Here is a 26,700-nt window from a genome sequence, read left to right on the forward strand (position 1 = left end):
AAAGAAGCATTTGTAATGTGCATTCGATCGTCACATGTACAGAAGAGTACTGATATATGGGTGACTTAGCTACGTTTAGATGATGAGTAGATTCCAAATGATCTGTAAATAATAATAAAAAAGTAGTGAATAATAGTAGAAAAATAATAAATAATAGAAAAATAATATAAGTAGTTTATGAATAATAGTGAATTATTTCTAAATAGTAATTAAATAGTCCGAGATTCAGTTGCATATGCTATTCCCGGTGATTCCTTTGTAGCGGGGAAGAAGAGCTATGGCCTAAACCGAAATGGAGCTGAAATGACTTGAGGAGACGGTTTGGGAGTTTCACAAATGGTTACTGCTGTGTTCACGAGGCTGCATTACCAATTAGTACGTATTTATTAAGAAAAAAACTCTCATTGATGACTGATGTCAAGTTTCTGACTGACATGATCATTTTATATGGCTAAGTTAAGAAATACTTAAATTGACATCTACTTGGAAAAGTGCCATGTCAACAGGTGTAATTGAGGATGAAAAAATCTTGGACAAAGAACAGATTGCATCAAAATCTAAGTTTTTTTTTTTCTTTAAAAAAAAATAAAATAAAATAAAATGAACTCAGCTATGGCTCGGTCAGAAGGCAAGAAGTGAAGAGCTCCAGCAGTCGAGACTGGACCGAGTACGTTTTTAAAGTTGTGAAGTTCTGATTCATAGTAAACCCAACCTGATCCCACAGTGTATCAAGATAAGAAGATAGTCCCCTCTCGAGAATTAAAACAGTATCAAAGATAGTGATCAAACAACACCGGTCCAAGAGAACAAGATATACTCAACATGCAAACAAATCTACCAGCCATTCCGAGACCTTATAAGAAACTGATCATAATAAAAGTACAAAGAAGGAAACAGTCGTATCTTGAGAGGATGACAGAAAACACCCACATAAATAAACACATAGAAACTAGCACACCACAAACATAAGTTGGCAGAAAAAGCATAATACAATTTACAAGCTGGTTTGAACAACAAGTACATATTAAGTTGCAAGTTTCTTCATTTTGCTAATACCTTCCCAGCATATTGAAGAACAAATCTTAAGTAGGCTAAGTAGATCCTCCATTTTTGGGATGATCAGGAGGCGAAGGTCTTGGAATATATGGGTTAAGAGGAGTTTCGTGTTGAATAGGTCCCGGTTTTATGGAAGCCTTTGAACTTGGTACCGGATCAATGGGGTGGTAATCATCCAGATTTACATTGCCTGCATGGCGCTTCCTGTTTGAGTGCGAATTATAGCCATTTTCCTGCATTTGAAAACAACATATTCCAAAATTCAATGAAAAAAATTTAATATTTGTGTGAAATATTTTTTTGATGTGTAATCTTTGTATATAAATTGATTAAGTACATCCAAGTTAATAAGCTGTTGAGTTGTAGCCTCTTAGACTGCTTAAGTTAGACAAGTTTCCGACTGGGTCAAACTAATTTCTGAGCCCCAGAGCCCTTGAATTACAGAGAATGTACCTTCAACCTCCTGCTTGTTGCAGTCATTATCATACCATCACCGCCATGGTGAGCGAAGGCCTTATCTGGAATAAAATCCAAGTAAATGTCGGTATCTAAAATAAATCTGGCTTATGCAAAAGAGGTAAATGGTATGAGAGGAGAAAGGGATAAGAGATTCATGTCACGCCATAGATGCACTACATTGCCACTTTATAATTGTTTGGATTTTGCCGTTTCGCCCATAAGAATCGGTGCAATACTTAGATGAAGGGCGCAACTCTCATAACCGCTAACGTAAATTCATGAGCTCGGCTAACATTCAATGGCATCAGTATCCTGTTCAAGATTCGAAGTACAACTCTAAATTTGTAACCATTTACCACAGAGTTCGCATAACGACACAAATCTCAGAGGTCAATTGCACCCAACATAAGTAATGCAGAGAGTGATCCATCCGACTCATTCACTGGCAAATACGAATCATGAAAGTCCTTATATGGGTTTAGAAGATTAAAGACCAATTAGTTTCACCATCATGCAAAATCCGACATGCAACCATGCAGGATGAAACGGGAGTCTTGCTAGATGTAGTGCAACGCATCAAATTGGTAGGCTGTGAGAGAGAGTTTTTACCAGTTATAAGAAAATCGTTCGGCAATAGGTAATGGAATAAAGCATTATGAGAACTGAAGAAATTAACAAGGAGAATACAATTGCATTGCATTAAATAGAGGGAACCAAAAAAAATATAAACAAGAGAAACAAAAGGCAAGCAATTCCAGAAGCATGAAACAAATGATATAATTCACCAGAATTTCCCACCGAATCCATATATTGCAAACGAGGATCCTTCACTGAAAAAGAAACAGAACAATGCAGATAGTGTGTACCGGGAATAAAGGAGCCAGTTATGCTGCACGAGAAGTTAATGAACAGGAAAACAGTTCCGACCACCAGGAATAAGACGCGCGATCCAGAAGCCTTCATGATGTCTAAATACCAGCGATCCCACCAAACCAGAAACTCCCAAATGGGAATGAGCTCCGAAAAGTGAGTGTTTGTGCTCCTACGCTTGGAAGGACAAGTAAAAGCACCCCTTTTAAGCAACTTAGCCCATCCACAGAATAGACTAGTTAGTATCAGAAACACGGGCCTTTCGTCACCCCAAAGATTGAGAGAACGCCAAACTCTGCCAGAAACTCCGTGGAGATAAGGAGGAAAAGAACCGCCTAAGGACTAAAAACCCATACTTTGAAAATGAAATGCGGTAATATATGATTGTTTTTAAAATAGGAGAATGAGAGTGGAGGTAAGTGAGAAATAAAGGAGATCATGTGGATTTCGTTGTTTTTCATTGCCGATAAGATACGCAGAGGAGTTATTGCCTTCGTTTAGTGTTCGAAGAGCAGCAGTGGGGAATGTAGCGACTTTAATTGCGCAGAGCTGTGGTGGAATGCGAGCCGTTCGGCGCGTCTCGGAGCCCTGAGGTGCTTTGCTGTCATTAAAAGCACTTGCTCAGTTGCTTGCACCTCAAAGGGGCACACTCTTCTCGTAATTTGTTTGAAATAATTTCCGTATGGTCCTCCTAAGTTGGGGGGGGGGGGGTGTAGCTCATATGGTAGAGCGCTCGCTTCGCATGCGAGAGGCACGGGGTTCGATTCCCCGCACCTCCATATATTTTTCTTAGTTTGAATTTATCTTGGCTTAAGGGGGGTCAGACAATAGGACTTTCTAGTTTCTTCTTTTGGGCTGCCAAGCAAGCGGTATACAATAATAGTTTATCATAGAGCGCACCGCTGTTCAAATGCTAGCTGGTTTGAGCATGCACATTGATTGATGGGCAACCACCAGTTACTTAGGCCTTTATTGTTTCTGACCTTAAGAAGAGGCACTGAAGTATAGGCTCTCGCCGAATATGAAAGTGGAGATGGTACGTGAGGACGAGACCCATGTTCTCGTGTGTGAGAGAGAAACCGGGACAGACTCGAAGTGATTCGGCCATGTTTTGTTGATTTCTTAAATGAAATTTGAGAGCTGTCATGTTTCAATTATTAGAGCTACAAACCCATAGTTGGTGACTGTTTCCCTATATATTATCTATTTTTTGAAAAGTAAAATGCTAGGGACACCGTTTAGTCATCCTGTTTTGGTTTACCGCTTGACGGCCAATGTGGCATTCTTCCTTTTTTTTTTTTTCTGAGACTCATTAACCGAGTCACACAGCTCGGCTTCTTCATTTCTTCGTCAAAATCATTTCCCTCGCACTTCACAGCTCTGCATTTTGTCGTCTCCCCTCCCCTCCCTTCCATCTTCGACCTCATCTCCGACCCATTTCCTGCACCGTCAACGAGAACCTTCTGCATTTTGTCTCCATCGCATCGACCCTCATCTCTGACCGGCACAAGATTTTTTCAAGGTAAATTGATTTTTTTTTCCATTTCCCCTGCATCGACCACTCTCTACATTTTTTTTTTCTCTCTGGAATTTTCTCTCAATTGTTTGATCATCATTACGTCAATTATGATGCACCATTCTATGACTTTTCTTTCAGGATTCCAATGTATAAATCACCATTTCTCTGTCATTTTGTTGCGTAGGGGTTTATACAAATTAGTTTGGAATGTAGTCCACAATCCCATAAACCAAAGTTTTGGAGGACACAAAATGAATGGACTGGTGGAGAGCGTGAGGGATGAGATGGCTTGACCCAGACCAACATGCAGGGAGAGGGAAGAGGGTTTTCGGGATTGAAGGGGGGCCTTGAAGGAAACGAAATGCAAAGGGAATTTGTCGGGGGTGAGGTTTGATGGGTCGGGGGTTTTGGAGGGTAGAGAAAATGCATAACAGCGTTAGCGGTTTGGGGGGATCTTGACGGGAGGAATCCATCGAGTAGATGAAGTGCGGGGAAAATGGATTTTGACGAAACGGAAGAAGTCGAACTTGGTCATTGAGTCTCAGAAAGGAGGAAAAAAAAAAAGAAAAGAATGCCAACATGGAAAACCCACGTCAAACGGGAAGGCAAAATGGGATGCTACAACGGTGGCTTTAGCATTTTCCATTTTTAAAACATGTCCTCTGTCAAAACAATATCATCGGGAAACGAAGGAGAAAACGTTGGAATCGAACTTTTACGTCGAGTACCAAAACCATAAATATGGATACCGTCAATATTTCAAACTTAAGATAAAAGCCTTCCTAACATAATTGTTATTGTTTGGGGCATCTATTGTCGTTTGAGGTTGAGGAATCAAGTTTTCAAGACAAGCAGTGCATCATAGAAATATTATATGGTTGTTAAGCAGGGAATTAAGAGGAGCTGATACAAACCAACGGCCAAACTACAACTGTTTCATCGGCATTGGATTCCAGTGACACCTGGTCATCATAACCAAGTTCTTGCAGCCTTGTTGCAGATACGGCATACAGTCGTTGCTAAAGCTTAATAATAAAAGTCTAAACAAATACACCTCAAAGTTAAGAAATTTGGGATCCAACAAATATCACCAGTAAACAAGATTGGTAAGCGAACAGACTAAAGGAAAAACACCACTACTAGTTCAAGCAAATAGAGTACATTTTTTCATTTTAAAAGAAAAAAGGCAGAGAAGGTTTGGGGGAAGAAGCATATGTAGACAATATTCTTCAGACGTAAACTTTCTCAGCGTAGCCAGCCTTCAGCGGTACTGTAAATCATAGAAAACAAACATAAATTTCCACTTGCCGTTTCCATGGGGCACAGAAAGAGTTAACGTATAATTTTAAAGTAATATTAGCTAAGTTAGGAGTATAACAGGAGGTCTCTCATCCTATTAGAGAATCTCATGTCATTAAAATTTGTATCTACATAAGTACTTTCAATGGCATGTCATATATAAATGATTTGAGTAACCCATCATTCATACTTCGAAATCATCTAACAATTTTCCATAATCTCAGATACGATGATGGTTAATGATAGTGTATCCAAAAGGGTAGATTCAAGATACATATCCGGAATAAATGCAATAATAAAAATAGTTCAATCCATATAAGATAATATGAAAAAAGATCAAATAGACTAAAATTGCACCTTGATAAAGCCAATCTCCTTGGCATTGCTGCGGAAGCACTGCCGGCAACACATCAGCCCATACTTCCGGATTATACCATGAGGGTTACCACAGACTCGGCTGCCAAAGTAACAAGAGTACCCACAAATCAATATCATCATTACAGGATCCAGCACACCACCTAAAACATATATAATTTCTAGATATGCACGATCAAAACATTTTTCAAACAGAATAGAAGCAATTAAGAAGAAAGAACTAAATATCTGCTATAATAAACAAGGAGAGAAACAAAAATAAAAGACCGAGAGTATGCCGCACTCAGCGCTCCACGTGTTATCAAAACAACAAGACCACATAATGAATAAAACCATTGGGAGTTCTGCATAGGATGAGAACAACCTCGCCCCTTCCAAATAAAACTGTCTGCTACATAAACACAAAATCTACACAAACAACTTGAACTTGAGGGTCTTTGATAATTGAGAACAATATAATAAATTAACACTATTCCCAAAATCTTAACTTACAGTGTGAATGAATGGGGATAAAGCGTGCTATCAGGTCAAGACCTATATATACCATGTTAAATTACCGCTTGTACGGTGAATATAATCATCTTATTTATATTCGTATACCATAAACAAAGAATCACTAATCAGGAAACAGAACAGGAAGTAAAAAATAATGGATCGGAGCGATGAACAATGTAAATATCAGAAAGAGACGACAAATTGATAAAAGAGAATTTGGAGATCGAATTAATACCAAGCACGAGAACCAGGACCGTAGTTTTTCGGATGCGAATTCCAGACATTAGAATGACCCATTTCTCTCCGTACAAGCTCCCTTAACGCAATACGCCGCTTCGCTAGCTTCCAATAGAATGAAGGGATCTGCAAAACCCTAACCCCTCTGGAATCACTTTATAATGAAGTCTGAGGTCAAAGATTCGAAGTGTCGTCGTAAACTGCACCGTTTTGATTTTTGTCCGCTTAATAAAACGCAACGTCGTGATATGACAAGTTTTGCAGGCCTGGGCTAGGCCTGACTCGAGAAGTTGGGCCTACTCTTTAAACTTGAATAAAGATGGAGTATTATCATGCCCAAGTATAAGAAGAAAGACCCCTTAACGATAGCCATGAAGATCATATAAATTTGGTGGTGAATTCTAGGGACGCTACTTGGTAATATTAATCGATCCAAGACATTAAAATCTTACAAGTAACAAAAAAAAAAAAAAAAAGGCAATATTCAATTTTATAATTTCTAAATTTAATCATTTAATTTATGCTAAATATATTATAATTCTTTCACTTATGTGTGGATTGGACTCAAGTAAATTTAATGTGTAGGATATTTAATTAAAATCAAAAAAAATATTGCGGAAGATTTAAATTCAGTATTTCTGCTATCAAAATATGTTAATGTTATAAATTATTTAAAAATTTTAATTTATTAGTAAAGAAAATTTGAAGATCCCCCACATGAACACAATTTCCACATACACTTTAGTATTTTTTTTTTTTTAGTAGTTTAATTTATATTTTTTATGAGATTTGCCACAAACGGAAGAATCCATGAATTCAATCACGAGTCACGGTTACCTCTCGCCATCATCAATCGTACGTAAGAGAGAGATGATTGATATGATATTTAGCTGTTGGCTTGTGAAGTCCCCAGGAAATGAAATGATTTGTCATTTTTAACTGGAAATTACTGCTGCTATCTAAGTAAATTCGTTGTGTAAACTGAAAAATATACGTAATTTGACCTCTTTGGAGAAAATAATGTAAAACTGCCTAAACGGATGGTCCTCACTCAGTTTTTAATGTCCGCCAAAGTTTAGGGTTTGCAGAAAGCCCCACTGCCATGAATTAGGTGCAGATTGAATTTGAACGGGAGACTGTGTCAAATTTTTCATTGGCAGCTCTATTTCCCCTTTCCCACTGGTCATGTGATGTTTTTATGTTCTTCGAGCTTCAAAAAAATCACTTGATTTCAAGTCACAGTACTGCAATTTTAATCGTTTTAACCCTTAAATCAAGATATATTGTAGAAAACGTTGGCATAATATGATTTCCAACTCAATTATGAGATCCATAATGAAATGAAAATTCATTAGTTTAGGAGGTATTGAGGAATCAGGACTCTTATAGAAGTGATTTTCCCAATAACAATTAAAAAGGCATATCAAAGTGACATTATGGGCAATTATAAGCATTATTCTCTCATTCAAGGAAATCCTTTTACCTAATTGAAGCTTGATGTAATCTTCTCTCTAAAGGAAACACTATTTTTGCACGCAGTGAGTCGCCCATAGCTGGGAAACAAAAGAGGATATTCAAAGAAGCATGAGGCATGGCAGAGAAAATATGAAACATTATTCAAGGAAGCAAAAGGCATGACATCCATAAGCATGCGGGCATAACAGGTGGCATCACATAGAAAAATATGAATTCACCAGTTCATTGAACACATACTACTTCATTCCACGGGATAAAAGCATGGATAAAAGAGATGGATCATGCTGAATTGGTGGGCAGTTCATATCTACAGATGGCTGACTTGATAAGGAGAAGAGACTACGTCATACATGACTGCATCAACTCTCTTTTATTTTTTCATGGAGTAAAACTACATCCATACTTTTCAGACTGATCAGCAACTGGATCGAGTTTGTGAGTTGGGAAGATTTCAGAAATGACATGATCAAAAGCTGCGGCAAAGATATGGAGAACACCTAGCCCACTCAAGGAAGTTCCAAAATGCTCTCTTTTTTATCTTTTCAGGGCACTGCTCTGTTTCATTTCTCTTCAGCATCTCCCACATCACACGCACATCCTCATATTCACAAGTCCTCACATCATGCCGGAGCTTCAATAGCCCTGTTCAATTTCCAGACATGATCAGTGAAATTCAGTTTATAATTAAGTTTTAAAGCTAATTTTGGTGGGATAAGTAAACAGCTCGCGTATTACAACAACAGCAAAACATTTAACAGTAAAATGACAACTCATTAAGAATTCGTTGCCAAAGATCTGTGTTGTTCATGTCTAAGTCAACTGAACTGTCAATTGCTTCCTAAAATCAGCCACCGAAAAAGAAAGATCCTAACTGGTTGCATGGCATCAATCAATTAAGCAAAACAAGCCACTGTTTCATAAAGGGTCAAATTTAAAAGCTCCACAGGTACGCCGACTTTGATTTAAGACTGCTATACCATAGTTGCATGGTGTCAAGCCAAAGCAACTAGCTCTTACTGTTCTGAAAATCTATGTTTAACATGCAGGGACGGGAACAAGAATAAGTTTCCCAATAATTATGAGAGAACATTTTTCTCCATCTCTCACCGGAACAGCTCTCTCACTCTACATGTGATAAATAATCCGGTAGTATGTCTCCGGTGATCTCCGGCCGCACACGTAATAATCTAGCCAATCGATAAAAAAGTAGGATGACCCGACCGCAGCCGTGACTTACCGCTTTTGCGAATACCGAGACGCACGGCGACGCCGTCCCAGACAAGTCGTACGGGAAACGTCACTGTATCCCACCACTCCATTCTGCCAACAATTTTCCAACGCTTCTCAACCGGTGCCGAGGAGGTATCTCGGAAGGAGGACGGCGATATTAATCTGATCAAACCCAAAAATATCTCAAATCATTGCATTCCAAAATTGTAGCGGAAAATGTGTACGGAATCTGAATCAGAATAAAAAGGCGAAAGAAGGAATATCAACAGCAAGAAGAGCCGTGAGATGATCATAGACAGAGCATCTAACTAACAGGCCACAGTTCGCTGCTCCGTCTCTCTGATCTCGGTCTATAAATCGTTGGCTCGTGTTTCTTTGATGACGGAATCACATCGACCACACTTGCCACGTGTCGGTTCTACACACCGTAACCAAGTTCGGATCCAACGGTGATGTCCTGGAGCTGAAAAGGAAGGGCTTTGTCGCCTCTCACGTGGGGCATACCAATTTTGGCGGTGACCTTCCGAAGCCGTACGTGCATGTGAAGATATTATGCGTAAGGGGCCACGTGTTAATGAAAGAGGTGGTTGATAGTAGCGGGCGGAATAGGGATAGTCGCGTGAAAGGGCAGAAAAAGCAGGTAAAGTAGAAACTGCTGGGTGGGCCGAGTCAGTGACCGTTTGTGTCATCAAAGCAGACACGCTTCAATCAAAGACGGGATGGCCGGGATTAAATATATAACCGACGGTTGGATGAGAGCACGCGTGGTCCGGTTGATAGCTACGTCTACGTTGTGGGGCCATCCACTAAAGATGAGAGTCACCCACCCACGTACCGGACCTTGTTATTCAAATTCAAAACTTTTTTTGAAATTCAAAATTTACACAGATCGAAACGTGAAGGCGTGGCTTGTTTTTTTAATTCTTTTTAATTCAACTCATCGTATTTTATTTAATTATTATAATTTTTTTAAATTTATATATAAAATAAAAAAAAATATTTTAACTATAAATAAATTATATAAAAATAATCTCAAAACTAATATATTTTTATATAATTCGCCATATAGTAATATTATTTTTATTATAAAATATATCTAATAGATCACATGCAACCATGTTAATTTATAGAATTATTTTTATATAATTTATTTGTAACTATAACAATCCTCTTTATTTAATTTTTAATTCAATTCATCTCATCTGTAAAAAAAAATCAGATTAAATTGAGAAAAAATATATTTGTAAAGTCTACCGTATATTTTTTTAAAAAATAGAATTTTTATTAAAAAAATAATTTGTATATAACATTACTTTCAATTTAGGTGTAAATCTAAATCTTTAGAAGTTACAAACTAACCTCACTTAGGACAATACGTTGGATCTATATTATAATAAATTTACAATTTCATAGATGACATTAAACGGAGTTAGATTATAAATTTTCTTGAAAATAAGATTCAAAACTGCTAAAGGCTAAGTTTGGATAAAAAAATATTTCATCTTATCTTATCTCATTTCATCATTATGACTTTCTTAAATTCTCACACAAAAATATAATAAACAATTTAATTTTTTCAAATACAAAAATAATAATAATATTAAAAAATAATATTCTAACAATATTTTATTCAATTTTCAACTTTTATCTAAAATCATCTCATTCCGTCTTACTATCCAAACCCTACCTAATATTGTATCTCAGTCCCGATTTGGATTAGAAACTCATCTCAACTTAACTCAATTCATTATTACAATATTTTAAAATTCTCATACAAAATATAATAAAAAATTTAATATTTTTAAATCTCAAAATAATAATAATATTAAAAAATAATATTTTATTAATATTTTATTTTACTATTTATAAACTATCTCAATTCACATATGAATCGAAAGGGGACCTCAGAAAGGCTATCATAATTGTTTTCCCCATTTTCTTTAGACGAGCAGAACAGAAGTCAGTCTAACAATATCTCATAATCCACGGTTGCGCTCATCAAAATAAGTGTTATTAAAATTAAAGATTTCCCAATCAACGAAGCCTGAGTAATTTGAATTGCAAGTGCTGCAAGAAACTCTGTACAGAAAAGTCTGAACAAGTTACTCGTATCAAATGCGATTCTGTACAAGTTTAGAACCAAGAGCGGTTGAAGATGAAAGTACGGATGCAATGTTTGTAAATAATAACCTGAATAGAGTGTGGCCAACAAGACTTCCTCTGTTTCATTAGAAGCAGAGAATGGGTGCAACTCTACATGAGCATTCCAATACGAGTAATGTTATTCATTATCTTAACTTTTATCATTCTTTCATCATCTTATAATATGATATTAGATGATTAAAAATTATTTATTACATTTCACTTATAAATCTATAATCTAATGCTACATTATAAGATGATAAAAATTGAAATGATGAATAAATTTTTTCTTACAATACTAATTGGTGCCCACCTTTTTTAAGCTCGCCATGTATGTCAAATAAATGGTCCATACATACGAACAAGAACTGTTCATCAGTGGCTACAACATACACAAAACAATTTTTAGTCAAATAGCTTTGAGGTATGTCTAATCTAATAGTAAAGCTATTAATTCAAACACAATAAGGACCCTAGAAAAAGGCCATTACACCCCTTTGTCAAAACCATGGAGAGAGAGAGAGAGAGAGGTGAGTTCCGTACCTGTAAATGAACAGGTACAAATTTGAATGTAAAAAAATCACAGATCGGCCAGAATAAAACACCACTTTTAAATGTTGGCAGCAAATCACGCTTCAATCTTGCAACAACCTCTTGACCGCTTTCACCTAAGTTTGGCATCAGGATGGTAACTCAGTATAAGAACAGAACTATAACCAAAATATTTAGTAATTTACCACTGCAAAAGCTAAAAACTAGATATTTTTTTGTCGTGTGGACACAAACGCGGAGACCCAGCCATCATATACGGCTAAAAACCCTGTGGGCCCCAATGTTGAGAGCTGATATTTCAAAGGTGAGGCTCAATGCATCCCATTGAATAGCAAGGCTTGCCAACGTCCAAAGGTTGCACAAATAATGTTATGAATAAGTCTTAAATAGGCAAGTTTTACACAATTTTTTTTGTAAAAAAATAGATTTTACTGATAAAGAATATTTTTTTTATAATTTTTTTAGGTGAAATCCAATTTTTTACAATGATTTTTATGAGATTTGTCTAATTGAGATTTATACAAATTATTTCTTTTAATGATACGATCCAGTACCGTCACATGGCCAAAGTTTCTAGGACAAGGGTGAGCCCAAATGGACTAAGCCTATCAGGAGGGGTTTCATGCACTACTTATAATACAAGGTCCAAAAGCCACATGCAATTGATGAAAAATATCTGATTACCTTGTAACCCAGCATTATAGGAGAAGAAAATTGTGGTGATAGCGGGTCCATAAATAGTCTGTCCCATAATGATTTTCTTCAGGGTTGTCAGCAGATCCGTCTTGGGTAAAATCTTTGACAAAAGGTTAAACCACAAATGCTGGCTTGGCCCTAAAATTAGCAAGCCATATGCTGCCATGCGCAATGTCCTTACAGTGTCGAAAGAACCTAAAGGTGGCAGTGTAATCATCTAAAATATACGTTTATAAGAATTAGTAGATCATTTCAAGCTGAAGAAAACAATAGGCCACAGAAACTCATAATAGCAGAAAGCGTAGTGACTCAAAGCCAAAATCAGAACTGAAAATGTTAAAAGGCCAGCGAGTTGAAACGAGGACTAAATAAATTGATCAGTCATCAGAGAAAGTGTAAAAAGGAATACTTGAAACAAAATAATCGACTAGGTTTTCCCCTGCCATCTCACATACTAACACCAGTGAAGCATCAATATTAGTAAATAAAAGGAACACAAAAAGGGGAAGAACGATTGTCCTGGAGATCCAATGCAATATGGTTGAACAAATCTTCCTCAGTCACATTTCCAAGAATGAAACTTGTGTTTGACTAGGATTTTACGCTTCAAGATTGCTAACTATTTGATCACAAAAGGTAGGAGACCTCCAAATAACTTAACCCTGGAAACATTTCAAGTAAGAGGAGCCAACTGTTAAGGATATCATCTAAATAATTAAATTTACTTCATCTCGCCAATTTAAGCTTTTAGGTCACGTTGTGATTTAACATGATATCAAAGTACGGATTTGAATTAAATATTCTATCTCTTCACACTCTATTTTATTTAATTAAATATTATACGTTTCGAGCTCACTTATTAAAAATGAAAGGAGTGTTAAATCACCAACGAAGTCCAAACCCCAAGTCAAACTGAAAAGACCGGCAACCAATATGAAAGGAAACTCAACAAAGCTTGGAGTTTCAAAACCAAAATTAGAAAGGGTTGAGTTTCAAAGCCTAAGTTAGAAAAGTAGAGGTTGACGCCTGAAGCAACTTTAAATATGAGCACCAGTGCTATATCCACGTGTGCTTTAAAGCCAATATGCATGGGGGAATCTATGGCAAGGGAGTTATGAGCATGTAACCTTTTTCCAGACTGAATTGGAACTAATTATCCCAAAGAAACATCTATAAAAGCGTGTTGCCGGTGTACCATAGTTACATCTTAAGACAATTATTAAATGAGAAATGATAGTTGCAGTCATGAGTGTGTAAATATCACGCAATCTCTTTAAAAAAAAAATGAATATATACGAGACTCACATGAAAAAAAAAATAATTTTTTAATAGTAGACCATGTTCTTTTTTATTGTACTACGCTTGCACACTCTACGACTGTACGTAGCATTACTCCTATTATATACCACAACACGCGGATAATCTTAATAACAATGGAGAATGGGAAGGAAAACGAAGCCAATCTCAAATGTTATGCAGGAACAAGCATATCTTCCTTCAATTCCATGAATTGTGCCACATTAGTCAAATTCTTAAACAAATTCTAAAGCTTTTTTTTTTTTTTTTTTGCTTTTTATTTGGGATATACTTGAACCATAAATTCTATAATTAATTGTTTAGCTTGTCACGTTAATTTCAACGATCATTCGGTTTAAATTAAGACTCCTTTTCGTATTAGCCGTCACCCATAGAACATAAGGCAGAACCTCGGTTGAGTAATATGCCCGCCATAGTATCAGTTACCATTCCATGTTAGAGAGGACAATAGAGCAATACTCATAAAATATTTATCATGGATTATGATAAGCAATTTGCTATACAACTTTCTAGGATAGCTGTGTGTGAGAGTGCAGGTTTCTAGGGGTTTTTTTACCTGGGAAGTCAAATCTGCAGCTGTATAAATAAGACAAGATGATATACTTTTTGTGATAAGTGGGCGAGATTCGAGCTTGCTCAAATACCATCCCACAAAACCAGCTTTTGAATAAGAAGGAGACGACGACGACGACGACGACGACGATGACGACGTTGACGATGAAAATGACCACGGATGAGATGATGAAGTTCTGGGACCTTTGATTTTGCTAAATTGACTCGGAAATCGAGCATAGGCTCGCCAGTGTTGGTGTTTCGTAAGGGACTGAGCTTCCGCGGTGATTTGATCATAGGCAACGCAAAGTCTAGTCTCGTACCTGCAGACGTTCCTTATGAAGTTGCTGCCCATTTCTGCTCTATGAAGCGTTGCTAGCCGGAAGTGATTGGGGTTTCTTCGGTTCTTCTGTTTTTTCCTCCCCTGCAAATTGCTGAAGAAATGGTCCAATGGACCAAATGGTAACTATCTTACGAATCTTATGCAGTTTTTGCATATTATTATTTCTAAATTTAAATAATGGGCTTTATTATTTAAAAATAAAGTGGGCCATATTATTTAAATTTATAGAATATAAATTACCTAAATTTAAAACAAAAGTTATATAAAAATTATAAATCAGTTGTATCTATATTATTTAAAAAAAAAATAAAAAGGGTTTTACGTTTTACTAGATGCTTTCAACACGAAGAATACCCTTCCTGTTATATCTCTCTGTGTCCAAATTTTTTAATTCATCAAACGCCACCTGGTAGATTGATGACATGTGATTTAAAATAAAAGATATGAATTCGAAACACTCAACTCTTGTATAAAAAAAATGAGATTTTTAAATCTCATAAATAGTGAAAGAAAAATAATAATAATAATTGGAACCAAGTACTAACCTGGACCTAAAGTTTGATTCTATTTTTAATAGGTTTTGTTATACATCAATCACTATTTATCTCTACACCTTATACTAATATTTTTTTTTATGAAATGTGAGGTGTGGGGCGTGGAATAGTAAATAATAATTTGTGAGAATAATTATTTATTCTCAATAATGGGCCTAATGAATGCTCACTCAACTGGATCAAGAAAATAGATCATGGAGCCCAAAAGCCGGATCAAGGATAGGACTCACCCTTAACTAGGATTGGTGTGAATGGTGATAGTTAAAGGGAAATACTTTAGCTACAAATAGATTATACGAAAGTAACCATAAACTGACATGACTTTATATAGTTTGTTAGATTGTAAAGTAGATCTAATGGATCACATAAACTACGTCAGTTTGTGTTATTATTTTTATATAATCTCTTTGTAACTATAACAATCCTCATAATTAAAAAAAGTTAATTACCTTATTTAAAATTTGATGCATCATTATTTTTAGAAAAATGTAAGATATGATGCGTCAATACTCGTTGATTTTAGTATAAATAACATTTGTCTGTCCTTTTTTTCAAAATAATGTATGAGAATTTAGTCTTTGTATCTCACCATATTTTTAAAAATACATAATTCTTCAAATGTTTATAACACCCAAATTTACGTAATTGTTATTTTCAAGAAAATTCTTGGATTATTCACCATTTATTTAGTTATTTTTAAGAATAATGTTAGATACAATATTAAAATGTATAAGTCTTGCATATTCCCTTTTTAAAAAGCAAAATTCATTATTAAAAAAATTAATTATACTCATAATTCATACACAACACACATACTTTTATTTTTTTAACAAGTATGTAATGTAAGGATGATAAGTAAAAAAATTAAATTAGTTTAGCAAAAATATATATATAAAAAAAAATTAAAACACCAATAACATGCGGTGTAGGCAGCTGGATAACATTTCTCTTAAAAAATTATTTTTTCATGTAGATAACATATTTATCCACATTTAAAAAAAAAATACTCTAGCTACAAATGAATTATATAAATTAATCCCACAAAATGATGTGATTCGATGTGATTCGTCAAATTATAAAATTATTTTTATTATAAAATAGACATAACAGATCATATGAAAGTAAAAAAAAAAAAAGGAAACTAAATCAATATTAGGACTGTTCCTCCAGACCAACCCGGTCCGGGTATGGGTTAGAAACTATAACCCGGTACCGGGTCTTTCTTTAAAAAAATATTGGTATAAAAACGACGCGGTTTGAGGTTATCGGTAAAAACTCAAAAACACCCCCCGGCGACTCTCTCTCTCTCTCTCTCTCTCTCTCGTTACGCTGCGGCAGCAGAATCCCTAGGTCCCTAGCCACCATCATCGTGACCCCGTCACCGTCAACCTTTGCCTCTAGGACGTTGTTTGGGTACTCTCTCTCTCCCCCCCGGTAACTATGTTTTTGTGCGTGAGTACAAGGTCATTGAGTATGTGAACTATTTACTGTTGAGATGGATCGTGCGGGGGTGGATGGATGCTTTGACCATCTGTTTGTTGGTGGCCGTGTGCTTTTTGGAATGTTTTACGTTCGCAATGTGTTGGGAAAAGAGTTGGCTACGACTTTTATTTGGAAACTTCTTATTCTTCTTTCTTTATTTTTATTTTTTATTTTTTTATAATTTGATAATAGTTTGGGTCAGGGGTGGCAATATGTGATACGACCCGTTAACACAACACGAACACGACACGATAAAAGTGGGTTAGGGTTTGACCCGTTAAGACATGATTGCTTAACGGGTTGATAACGGGTCAACCCGTTATGACCCGAAGAAAGTTAAAGTTACAATTATACCCTTATACTTAAAAATAAAATTGTTGAAATTTTAATTTTAATATTTTTATTATTTGGATTGTTATTTTGGACTTATAGTTAGTTATATATATATATATATTTTTTATAGATATTGAGATTTTAAAATTTATATAAAATTATGTTAAACTTAACTAGATCAAACAAGTTAATTTCGGGTCTGTTCAACTGATTTATATAAACGGGTTAAAACGGGTTGACACGACACAACCCGTTATGTTAATGGGTCGTGTTAGGGTTTAAGATTTTTACACGATAAGCTTAACGGGTCGGGTTAGGATTGATCTATATAGTATAATATACATGTCTTGACACGACACGAACACGACCCGTTAACACGATTTGACACCCCTAGTTTGGGTTGTTATGGATTCTGTAATCTGTATTGGGCATCGACTTGTTTATAGATTCGTTGATTCTCTATTTTGCCTTCTTTAATGAATCTGTTTGGTTGTTGGGAAAATGTTGAAGGAAAAAAACCCAAGTTGATTCATGTTATTTAATTCATGAATTATGCGATTTCTGAGGTTAAGCCAAACAATAAGAAAGATTGGAAAAAAACACAAACTCTTCTCTTCAAATATTGAATGTAAACCTACAAACTTTGCTAAAAGAAGAGATTACTTGCCTGTTTTATATAGTGTTCAAACTCTTTCTTTATAGAATTTTGTAATAAATCTCTTGATATATACCTTAGATAGTGCATGACTCTTGTTTCACATGCAAAATCTTGCACAGATTCCTTTGGGTTTTAATTTTCTTTGTAAATTTTCCTTGAAGTCAAAAGTTGTTATTAAATTCAAATGCATTTTAAAACTGATATAATCAACTGCAAATTAAACTAACGTGGCTTCATATTATCTTTTTATCTATACTCTCTATTCTTTTGCTCTTGAGACATTATATATTAATGTCATTTCCGGCCTCGTTGGTGGACCTACATGATGCATGAGAAATAATTCTGTCTAAAGTCGATGAAATATTACTTGATAAGGTCTCGAACTTAACATGCCATTTTTACAACTTGTATCTTGAAATGACCAAATTAGAAACAACAATATTTGATTTTAAAGTTAGTAAGAGCAAAAGAACGGGGAGCTGCATGCTTTTGGTTTTTTTCATTACTCCAGTCTTTTTCATGTTTTCTTTCTTTAATAGGGTGATCTGTAAAACAGTTTGCCAATATCTCATTAATTACAAATAACTTGTTAATTAGTTTAGATATATACATGTTTAATTTTTCTTTAGATATATTCTGAGTCTTATTTTTATATTCACACGTGGTGTGCTATGTTTGATTTTTTATTCTACTGTGTTTCATTACTCAATAACAGATGGAAGAAGATTCTGTGAGTTGTAATGTCGGTACAACCCAAGGGGTTGGTAATGACTCATCTTCTATTCCAGTGGATATGGAAGAGCATGGAGTCTTCCAACCCTTTATTCACATATACACAATAACCTACCCGTTCCATCCCACTTTTACAAAAAAAAAAAAAACCTAGTAACCAATCAGTAGATTGGGAACACTTTACTAAAGTGCAACTTATTAACCACGATAACCCAAAAACTCAATGTAATTATTGCGCTAAGCTATACAGTTGTCACTACAAGAATGTCACTTCATCTATGATATCCCACCCCCATAATGCATGTAAAACCTCTTAGACTTAAAGGAGTTAGAAAAAGTCAATCCTCTAGTATTAAGAAGGATACAGAGGGAAGAGTGTGTAGCCCACAAGATGCAGTGAAGTATGATGCAGAAAAACTTAATGTGTCAATCGCTAAGGTTTTTATTATGTGTGAATTGCCTTTTAGGCTAGTGAAGCACGAAGGGTTTGTTGAGTTCGTGGTTGATTTAGAGTCTCGATTTACTTTACTATCCCAAATTACTTTAAAAAGGGATTGTATTAAGCTGTATAATGAAGAGAAGATATAGTTATAGAAATTGTTGGATGGTTAAATAATCTGTCTTACAACCAATACCTGGACATTGGTGTAAAATATAAACTACATGTGTATTACCACACATTTTATTAATTACAATTGGAGGTTGCACATTTTATTCATCTTGGTTCTGCCCTGGGTATACCCAGATATCCGGGCCGAAATTGCGCGAAATCTTGCCCGGATTTGAAGTACAGGTTTTGGACCGGATATACCCGGATACCCGAATGAGCACTCTTATTCAATATAAAATTGGATAATAAAATGAAAGTAAAAAGAACTGTGCGGGCTTATGAAACGATATCGGGTGAGAGGATCCCTATTTATGCACAAACACTCGCATTCACTACGATAAGCTCTTCTTCTTCTTCTTCTGTTTTCCTTCTGTTGTTATTTTTCCCACAGGCAGTCAAGAATGCCATTCAATTATTCCTTAAAGAAATAAATTATTAAGAAAATTGTTCTTTCTAATCTTCTTCAATCTGTCGTGAACAAATATTGATTTATATTCCAAAGGACTCAGATTCGCCCAATTACCCACCGGTGAGATTAAAATTCCCCAAGGCAGTGCGCAGATACACGATATCATGGATCCTTCCATAATGAAGCTTCTCGAGGAAGACGAGGTACTCTCTCTCTGTCTCTCCCTCTCTCTTTCTGTGTGTGCGTGGGATTTTGGAAAATTGAGATTAGATTTATCTTTTGTTGCGTTTTGGTTACGCGTAGGACGAGAGTATGCATTCGGGGGCGGACGTGGAGGCGTTCCAGGCTGCCCTAAACAGAGACATAGGCGGAGATGCCTCCACTTCACAGAACTCTGATTCAGATAAAGGTGCGTTCTTTTGTTTTCTCCTCCATTTTACACGTTCTTAATAGTAGGGCAATTAATAGAATTTTCAGATTAGGATGCGCCGTACACGAATATATCCACACCTGTCTTAAAAAAATGAAAAATTATTTAAAGTTGCTCAAATTTTGCCAGCAGCTATTATCTAAGGAATTAAATATGTTGAATGTTTGCTTAGAATTATTTCTGAATTAAATCCACACAATAAAGTAGTGGCCGAAAAAACAAAAAGAAAACACAGATTACAGAGATAAATTAAAGCTTGTAGTTGGCTTCGCGTATGGTGGAGTATCAAGTGAATATCATGTTAATTTTGCAGCTGATTATGATAACAGATGAAGTTTAGAATTTTTTGTGTTGTAGATGAAAAACGTTCTAACCATTGTTTAGATTTCTGGTTTTAGTAGAAGTCATGTTCAAGAATCTTCTAGCATTTTTGTTTCATCCACTGTTTGATTTTGAAGAGAAATGGGGCCTAAATAATTAAATGATAAGTTATCAATAGAAGCCAAGAGTGCACCTTTTACTATTGTTTGTTGTGTGGGTCTTATGGATGGATGTTCTATAGTTCCTGTCAGCGTGAACTTGGAACTTAATTATTGAGCTAAATCGCTGTTATTGCACTTTATTTTGAACCCAATGTATTGATTATGATTGCAGTCAGTGAGCTTTTGGACTGGATTAATAAATCATTTGCAAGGTGCAAGATCGTTTGCTTAATATATAATCGTTATATTGTTTTCTGCATAAGTAGATGACAGACTGTTCCAGGCTAGCTGGATGTTCAGTACCAACTTCTAATGTTAAGTTGGAAGTGTTGAAGTATTTAATATTTTATCCTCATTCCCGATTCTAATTTTATGTCTCATATTTTTTACTTTTTCCCCTTTATTATCACAAAAAGGGTTTCAAATTTTGTGAAAACTTGTTATTTGGAGGGGAATTGTTTTTGCAAGGGTTTGCGACTGGGCATCTGAGTGCTGTATTTCCTGTAACGTGATTTTCCTACAATCATGAGTTTATTTCTGCTAATTTATGATTGTGCTTTAGAAAAATCTTTTTAGCTTACCTATTAGCTATTAATCTATGGTCTAGATTGAAGATATTGAGCTCAAGCATTCCAATTAAACGTCTTTAGTCTTCTCTAATACTCAATCGATGGGTTTAAATTTCCTGCCCAACAATTTCTTAACCCTTTCAATGAATATTGTGGCAGTTTTGTCTCAAGTAAGCAATCATACTCCCAGTCAGTTACCACAGTGGGAAACTGCTAACCAAGATCAAAGTATTGAATGTCAAATTCAACCAGACCAAAAAGGTGCCCAGCAGCTAGAACAACCTTTATCTGGAATGGAACTAAAGCAACATGCATCTGTTATTGAAAATCAGCAACAACAGAGTGATGCCCCAGATGTTCTCAATAATGTCCAAATGCAAGAGAAAAGATCCCAAGATGATAGTCAACAGGGTCAGACACAAAATAATTCCCTACAGAATCCCCAAACAAGTGGGATGCAGATTTCTGAAAAACCTTCCATCTCAATACATGAGTCAGATAGAAGACCTGGTCTAGAAGGTGAATCTCAATACGCAAAATTACAGAAAATGAGTAATCAACAGGCGACAATCACTGAACAGGCAAGCAACCCAATAAATCGTTCTAGACCTGGGCAAGTACCATTTGGAGTGTTGCTGCCTGTTTTACAAGCCCAACTTGATAAAGACAGAGCCATGCAACTTCAAACAATATTTGCTAAGCTAAAGGTGTACCCCTGATACCAGTTTCATTATTGATTAATATGACTTGTACATTTTTCTGTGTGATCGAAATGTGTGTATCCTTAATTTTCCTGTTGAAACTAATTTATCAACTACCAATGCTTTTCCAGAAAAACGAGATCCCCAAAGAAGGGTTCGTCCGGCACATGAGAGGTATTGTAGGAGACCATATGCTCAAATTGGCAGTAATGAAAATACAATCACAGGTAAGAAGTATCAATTACACCATGGCGTGATTATAAAGATCTTGGTATAGTTTTAGTCAGTTTTGTGGTGCTCTTTATTCTAATCAAGCTAAAACCAGCCTGATTTATGGTTGCAGCCAAGTTCCAACCAATTCCAGTTGCAAGCTCAAGCTTCAGCACGGCAACACCCTCAGCGGATGCCATCTGTTAGTGCTAGTTCTACATAATTCAATGATCTCCATTCATTAGCAAATCTTCATCAGAAGGGCTTAAACTCTTCTGCAGACCCTTCTCATATAACCTCTTCAGTTGTTAAAATGCAGGCTGATTCAAGCTATCCAGGTATAGAAAACAATGCTCAGAAATCTCGAGAGGGGAATCGACAGTCAGATTCTCATGGAGGGCAAGGAAGTCAAGTGCCTTCTTCCAGTGCAAGCGGCATCAATCCGGAAAGGGAACAATCCTCAATTCCTACACAAGGACTTAACAAGCAGCAGCAACAACATTTGCACTTCCCTTCCATTTACGGAAGTACCAGTGGTAATTATAACCCATATTCTGGGACAAATGTCAATACATTGACATCATCTGTCAAAACACACACTCATGAAGCACAAACAAGGCAAATCTCTCAACATCAGAACATAAATTCAACTCAGTTAAGTGGGACAACACAGGCGATGAACACGATGAGCATTCCTAAGTTTGAGAGGCTAAATTCTACCAATGATCCAAAGAGACTTCAGGGTGGATCTGTTTCTCACCTGACAAACAATTCAACATCACAACAGATACCGGTTCCTTGGCAGTCATCAACAAATAAAGAACAAAGTTCTGCCCTTTCCCCATCAATGGCTGGTGTGAAACAGGAAGCAATTGATCAGGTTACAGAGCCGCATCACAAACCCCTTTTCCTCATCCACATGGATTGTCTTCTCATTCTGCTGCACAGCTTGAGCAGGGAAATGCAACCCCTGGAACTGTAAACGATGAGGCTTTGGAGAAGCAGTCTTCAAGGATGGGCCTTTCGACATCAATGAGCATGATGCCTTCCAATTCAGTTTCTCCTTCCATGGCAGCACAGTTGGATCCTACTGTCCCGGTAATCTCTAGTTTCTTTTTTTCTTTTTCTCTGTGGTGCCTTTAGTTAATCTTATCAAGCAAATTATGTTATTTCAATAGATTATCTAAGAAGGTAAGGACCCTCTGCGATTTGTGTCAAGTTGCATGAGGCAATTTGGAGCCAGAGGAGAGTTAAAGTCACTGAGGATTACTTGCCATTTTCAAATACGGTGCTCATACAAGGATACTGAAGATCTGTTTATTGGCCAATGGCCATCATATAATATAACCCTAAGCAATTAGTGATTGCACATGATATGAATTTTGTCAGATATATAGCTGAGAAATAGCTGTTTAAGTTGGACTCAGGACTGATGAAGATTGAGATTATTCTAATTTATTATATCTTGTCACTTCTGTTTTATGTGCTCCATAATTATACTGATAATACAGTAATCTTGTTATTTTGTGCCTTCTGTGCTGTGTACATTTGTGCAGATATCTATTCATGGGGAAATATTTTGTTTAAGAATATACCCATTATACCTCTTATTACTTCACGTTAAAGTTCATTGCATCCAGCCTTTTTTTTTTGGTTAGATTTCCGTTCTCCCTGGTTTATTTTGTGCTGCTAAATATATTTATGCAAAGTACATGCCTTCGTCTGGTAAATCACTTTTCTTCTTTTATGGATGGCTAATTTGCTAATTTCCTTCTTGCTTCTACACTTTCTTAGTTGGGGCCTCGGATCCCATCCGCAGCCTCTTCTGCTGGGACTAACTCGAGAACACCTTCCAAAAAGCCTTCTATTGGCCAGAAGAAACCACTTGAAGCACTTGGTTCATCACAACCTCTGCCAAGGTGAAAGTCTTTTTCTGTTGTATTATGGCCTGGGGATGATATCTATGATTTCGAAGTGATTTCGTTCATCCTCCATGTTAACCTTTTATTGAGGCATAATTTATCTGACACCCCACAGTAAGAAGCAAAAAGTATCTGGGGCGTTTTCGGATCAAAGCATTGAACAACTAAATGATGTTACTGCTGTCAGTGGAGTCAATCTGAGGGTATGCTATCATGCCATTTTGACCTCTGCCTGTTGTGAAGTATAAGCTAATTAAGTAAACAATTCCCATTAAAGTAGACAAGCTGAAAAACCTTCTGTCATTCTGCTACTAAATAGGAAGAGGAAGAGCAGCTATTTTCTGGGCCCAAGGAAGACAGTCGAGTTTCAGAAGCATCTCGAAGAGCTGTGCAAGAAGAGGAAGAAAAACTCATTTTGCAGAAAACTCCACTTCAGAAAAAACTGGCAGAGATCAGTTAATGCTATAGTGAATATTTCTTCATTAATTCTATACACGTTGCACTCAGTGCTATGACTGCTTGTCAACTAAAGTCGGCGAGCTGATATTTTCTGTGTTATCTATGTGGCAGTGGCCAAATGTGGCTTGAAGAGCACAAGCAATGATGTGGAGCGATGCTTGTCATTGGTGAGATGCTAGCTACTTGGTCCTTTTTCTTTATTGAGGTTTATATGTGTTCTTATGGAATACTAAATCTTCAGTGTGTGGAGGAAAGAATGCGTGGACTGATAAGTAATCTAATAAGACTATCAAAACAGGCAAGTGCTTCCTCTTTTCTTTCTTTCTTCTGACTCATATTATCTGTAATTAAATTGCTCTGAATTTGCATCTCTGTAGCGAGTTGATATTGAGAAACCAAGACACCGTACTCTTATCACCTCAGATGTTCAACATCAAATCATGACAATGAACAAGAAGGCTAGGGAGGAATGGGATAAAAAACAGGCTGAAGCAGAGAGGCTCCGGAGACTTAATGAAGTGAGTGCCTCCGCATTTTATGAGATGTAAACCGAGCTCCTTGAGTACTACTTTGTATAAACACGCATATTATCAAATACACAATATATCTACTTTATATCAATTCTTTGTACCTGTGATGATATTTACTATATAACCTCCCAATACAGCCCGAGGGTAGTAATGGAGTTGATGGAGAGAAAGATAAAGACGAAGGTCGTGGCAAGTCCATTAAGGTATCAAGGATAATTCATTATGCAAACCACTTTAAATTAACTCAAACCAATTTCTCAACTTTTTATGTTGCTATGTGCTTTGGTGCAGGCAAACAAAGAGGAGGATGACAAAATGAGGACAACAGCTGCCAATGTTGCTGCCCGTGCTGCTGTTGGAGGAGATGACATGCTGTCAAAATGGCAACTTATGGCTGAGCAAGCCCGGCAGAAACGTGAAGGAGTGACGGATGCATCTGGCTCTCAGCCAGGTAAAGATGCAAGTCGCAAGCCTCTATCGACATCTGGAAGAAAAGAGAATCAGGATGCAGAGAAAAGGGGAAACACAGCTTCTATTGCTGCTTTTGGTAAGTATGCTTTAAATTGATGACAGTTTTTATAGTTATGTAGCTGGCAATAATCTAGTTAATATTAGATATCACTGCAACTCCGCTACAGGAAAGACCATTGAATCATTGATGAGTAAGTTTGACTTATTTGCTTTCCTTTTCAGTTTAGCCAAGCTCTTTTATTGACAAAATACCCTTTATGCATTCTCACTCTGTAAGATGTGTTCCTTAATTTGTTCCTTCTCCCCTAAAAAACAGGGCCTCTTAGAAAATCTGGAAGGAACCAAATTGCTGCGACTCAAACCCGGGTGGCTCGTAGCATCTCCGTTAAGGATGTTATTGCAGTCCTGGAAAGGGAACCCCAGATGTCTAGGTCTAATCTGATATATCGCCTGTATGAGAAAATTCGTTCTGATGGCACTGCTGAATGAGTAAAGCATGGTTCATGTTTTTCGGCTTGTATTGCCAAGATAATCAGTGTTTACCCGTTTGAATGCAAATGCTGCTGGTGTTGAAGGATTGTGCTCGCTCTTTTCTTAAGCTATTGTGATATTCGCCAAATGGTATAGCCTTGTGATATTTATTCTTGCAGAAAGCAGAATGGCTTACCCTAGAAGCAGCAGTTAGTCCTGCACAAGTCGTATGATTGTAAACTACTCGTTTGGCAACACAATCCTTCTCAAATATTCTCATATAGTCATCAATAAAACACAAAATATTTTTCAATTTCAAAATCTTAAGTTTTTTTTATCTAATCATTACCAAATTTTCAAACTCAAAAAAACAAAACATAACAAATAATACTACTTTTTCAAATTTTAAAACAAAAATTATATTCAAATTATATTTAAATAATTTTTTAATTTTGTAATATTTTTATTCAACTTTTTTTTTTTGAATTCAATAAAACATTTTAATTTAAATTATTTACACCGATCAAAATAGAGCATGACCATCGATCGGAGAAAATCGGGGTTGATCGTGATCACCTTAATAAAAGAGAGTTTGAGTTTGGTTTTTTTTCATTGTATATCCACCTCCATGTAAACCGGTCAGATTTTGTAATTTTAGGAAGATTTGGATAGTGAGTTGAGTAGATATGAGATAAGATAAAAATTGAATAAAATATTGACAGAATATCATTTTTAATATAACTTTTGTTTTGTAATTTAAAAAAATTAAATTATTTATTATATTTTGTTTAAAAATTTATAAAAATTATAATAATCAGATGAAATGAGTTTATATGAATTTTGAATCCAAACAAACCGTTGGTAACATCGCTATCCTAACTTAAACAAAAAGCAAAAAGAAAAGCAAAACAAGTTTTATTAATGTCTATAGTTTGCTTTTAGCCGGCTTTTTTCATTCTGGACAAATTTATCTATTTTTTCTATCAATATCATCTTAACATCTCTTGACATATCATTAAATAATAGCCTATAAATAAAATATAATAAATAATTTTCAAT

The 26,700-nt window shown here is 35.9% G+C and overlaps 4 protein-coding genes and 1 non-coding gene across 7 annotated transcripts; 2 read left to right on the forward strand and 3 right to left on the reverse strand.

Moving 5' to 3' along the window:
* Positions 1-849: 849 nt before the first annotated feature.
* Positions 850-2,942, reverse strand: LOC121259208. Its single transcript, XM_041160715.1, has 3 exons — positions 2,382-2,942; positions 1,510-1,574; positions 850-1,289 (listed from the first exon to the last, which is right to left on the reverse strand). The coding sequence occupies exons 1-3, from the start codon at positions 2,476-2,478 to the stop codon at positions 1,092-1,094; spliced, it is 360 nt and encodes a 119-aa protein (XP_041016649.1). The 5' UTR covers positions 2,479-2,942; the 3' UTR covers positions 850-1,091.
* A 149-nt stretch (positions 2,943-3,091) lies between these two features.
* Positions 3,092-3,164, forward strand: TRNAA-CGC. Its single transcript has one exon. It is a non-coding gene; the product is annotated as a tRNA-Ala (tRNA).
* A 1,801-nt stretch (positions 3,165-4,965) lies between these two features.
* LOC121259207 lies at positions 4,966-9,360 on the reverse strand. Its single transcript, XM_041160714.1, has 5 exons — positions 9,024-9,360; positions 7,794-8,428; positions 6,309-6,446; positions 5,561-5,660; positions 4,966-5,174 (listed from the first exon to the last, which is right to left on the reverse strand). Exons 2-5 carry the CDS (start codon positions 7,922-7,924, stop codon positions 5,166-5,168), a joined length of 378 nt encoding a protein of 125 aa, XP_041016648.1. The 5' UTR covers positions 7,925-8,428; positions 9,024-9,360; the 3' UTR covers positions 4,966-5,165.
* A 1,690-nt stretch (positions 9,361-11,050) lies between these two features.
* LOC121260658 (PXMP2/4 family protein 4-like) lies at positions 11,051-14,746 on the reverse strand. 3 transcript variants are annotated; one of them, XR_005939765.1, is made up of 5 exons: positions 14,280-14,745; positions 12,395-12,623; positions 11,652-11,826; positions 11,458-11,540; positions 11,051-11,289 (listed from the first exon to the last, which is right to left on the reverse strand). XR_005939765.1 is itself a non-coding variant. In XM_041162602.1 (5 exons), coding segments are annotated over exons 1-5 (714 nt in total). In that variant the 5' UTR covers positions 14,631-14,746; the 3' UTR covers positions 11,051-11,288. The 3 variants fall into 3 exon arrangements, 2 of the variants coding, with proteins under 2 accessions (XP_041018536.1, XP_041018535.1); XM_041162602.1 differs by having other exon boundaries at positions 11,652-11,701; positions 14,280-14,746; XM_041162601.1 differs by having other exon boundaries at positions 11,702-11,826; positions 14,280-14,744.
* Positions 14,747-19,255: 4,509 nt separating this feature from the next.
* On the forward strand, positions 19,256-25,805 carry LOC121259603 (transcription initiation factor TFIID subunit 4b). Its single transcript, XM_041161241.1, has 16 exons — positions 19,256-19,599; positions 19,700-19,805; positions 21,037-21,584; positions 21,710-21,805; positions 21,922-21,990; positions 22,108-22,668; positions 22,746-22,886; positions 23,583-23,707; positions 23,826-23,913; positions 24,030-24,165; positions 24,281-24,336; positions 24,411-24,467; positions 24,547-24,687; positions 24,837-24,902; positions 24,991-25,246; positions 25,487-25,805. Exons 1-16 carry the CDS (start codon positions 19,561-19,563, stop codon positions 25,657-25,659), a joined length of 2,658 nt encoding a protein of 885 aa, XP_041017175.1. The 5' UTR covers positions 19,256-19,560; the 3' UTR covers positions 25,660-25,805.
* The last annotated feature ends 895 nt before the right edge of the window (positions 25,806-26,700 follow it).

Source organism: Juglans microcarpa x Juglans regia, chromosome 4D (assembly GCF_004785595.1).
Source record: "Juglans microcarpa x Juglans regia isolate MS1-56 chromosome 4D, Jm3101_v1.0, whole genome shotgun sequence".
Lineage (NCBI taxonomy): Eukaryota > Viridiplantae > Streptophyta > Magnoliopsida > Fagales > Juglandaceae > Juglans > Juglans microcarpa x Juglans regia.

What these genes read in the sequence shown, in the direction of transcription:
- LOC121259208 (XM_041160715.1), bottom strand. Translation starts at nt 2,478, where the DNA reads ATGAAGGCTTCTGGATCGCGCGTCTTATTCCTGGTGGTCGGAACTGTT. An exon ending in AACTGGCTCCTTTATTCCCG is followed by an intron (nt 1,575 to 2,381) that starts GTACACACTATC and finishes ATTTTATTCCAG; the next exon opens with ATAAGGCCTTCGCTCACCAT. An exon ending in CAACAAGCAGGAGGTTGAAG is followed by an intron (nt 1,290 to 1,509) that starts GTACATTCTCTG and finishes TTTCAAATGCAG; the next exon opens with GAAAATGGCTATAATTCGCA.
- LOC121259207 (XM_041160714.1), bottom strand. Translation starts at nt 7,924, where the DNA reads ATGTTTCATATTTTCTCTGCCATGCCTCATGCTTCTTTGAATATCCTC. An exon ending in TTACATCAAGCTTCAATTAG is followed by an intron (nt 6,447 to 7,793) that starts GTAAAAGGATTT and finishes CAGAGGGGTTAG; the next exon opens with GGTTTTGCAGATCCCTTCAT. An exon ending in GGTCCTGGTTCTCGTGCTTG is followed by an intron (nt 5,661 to 6,308) that starts GTATTAATTCGA and finishes TTACTTTGGCAG; the next exon opens with CCGAGTCTGTGGTAACCCTC.
- LOC121260658 (XM_041162601.1), bottom strand. Translation starts at nt 14,630, where the DNA reads ATGGGCAGCAACTTCATAAGGAACGTCTGCAGGTACGAGACTAGACTT. An exon ending in CTGCAGATTTGACTTCCCAG is followed by an intron (nt 12,624 to 14,279) that starts GTAAAAAAACCC and finishes CGTATATTTTAG; the next exon opens with ATGATTACACTGCCACCTTT. An exon ending in CTATAATGCTGGGTTACAAG is followed by an intron (nt 11,827 to 12,394) that starts GTAATCAGATAT and finishes TGCCAAACTTAG; the next exon opens with GTGAAAGCGGTCAAGAGGTT.
- LOC121259603 (XM_041161241.1), top strand. Translation starts at nt 19,561, where the DNA reads ATGGATCCTTCCATAATGAAGCTTCTCGAGGAAGACGAG. An exon ending in TAATGAAAATACAATCACAG is followed by an intron (nt 21,806 to 21,921) that starts GTAAGAAGTATC and finishes TTATGGTTGCAG; the next exon opens with CCAAGTTCCAACCAATTCCA. An exon ending in GGCTCCGGAGACTTAATGAA is followed by an intron (nt 24,688 to 24,836) that starts GTGAGTGCCTCC and finishes CTCCCAATACAG; the next exon opens with CCCGAGGGTAGTAATGGAGT.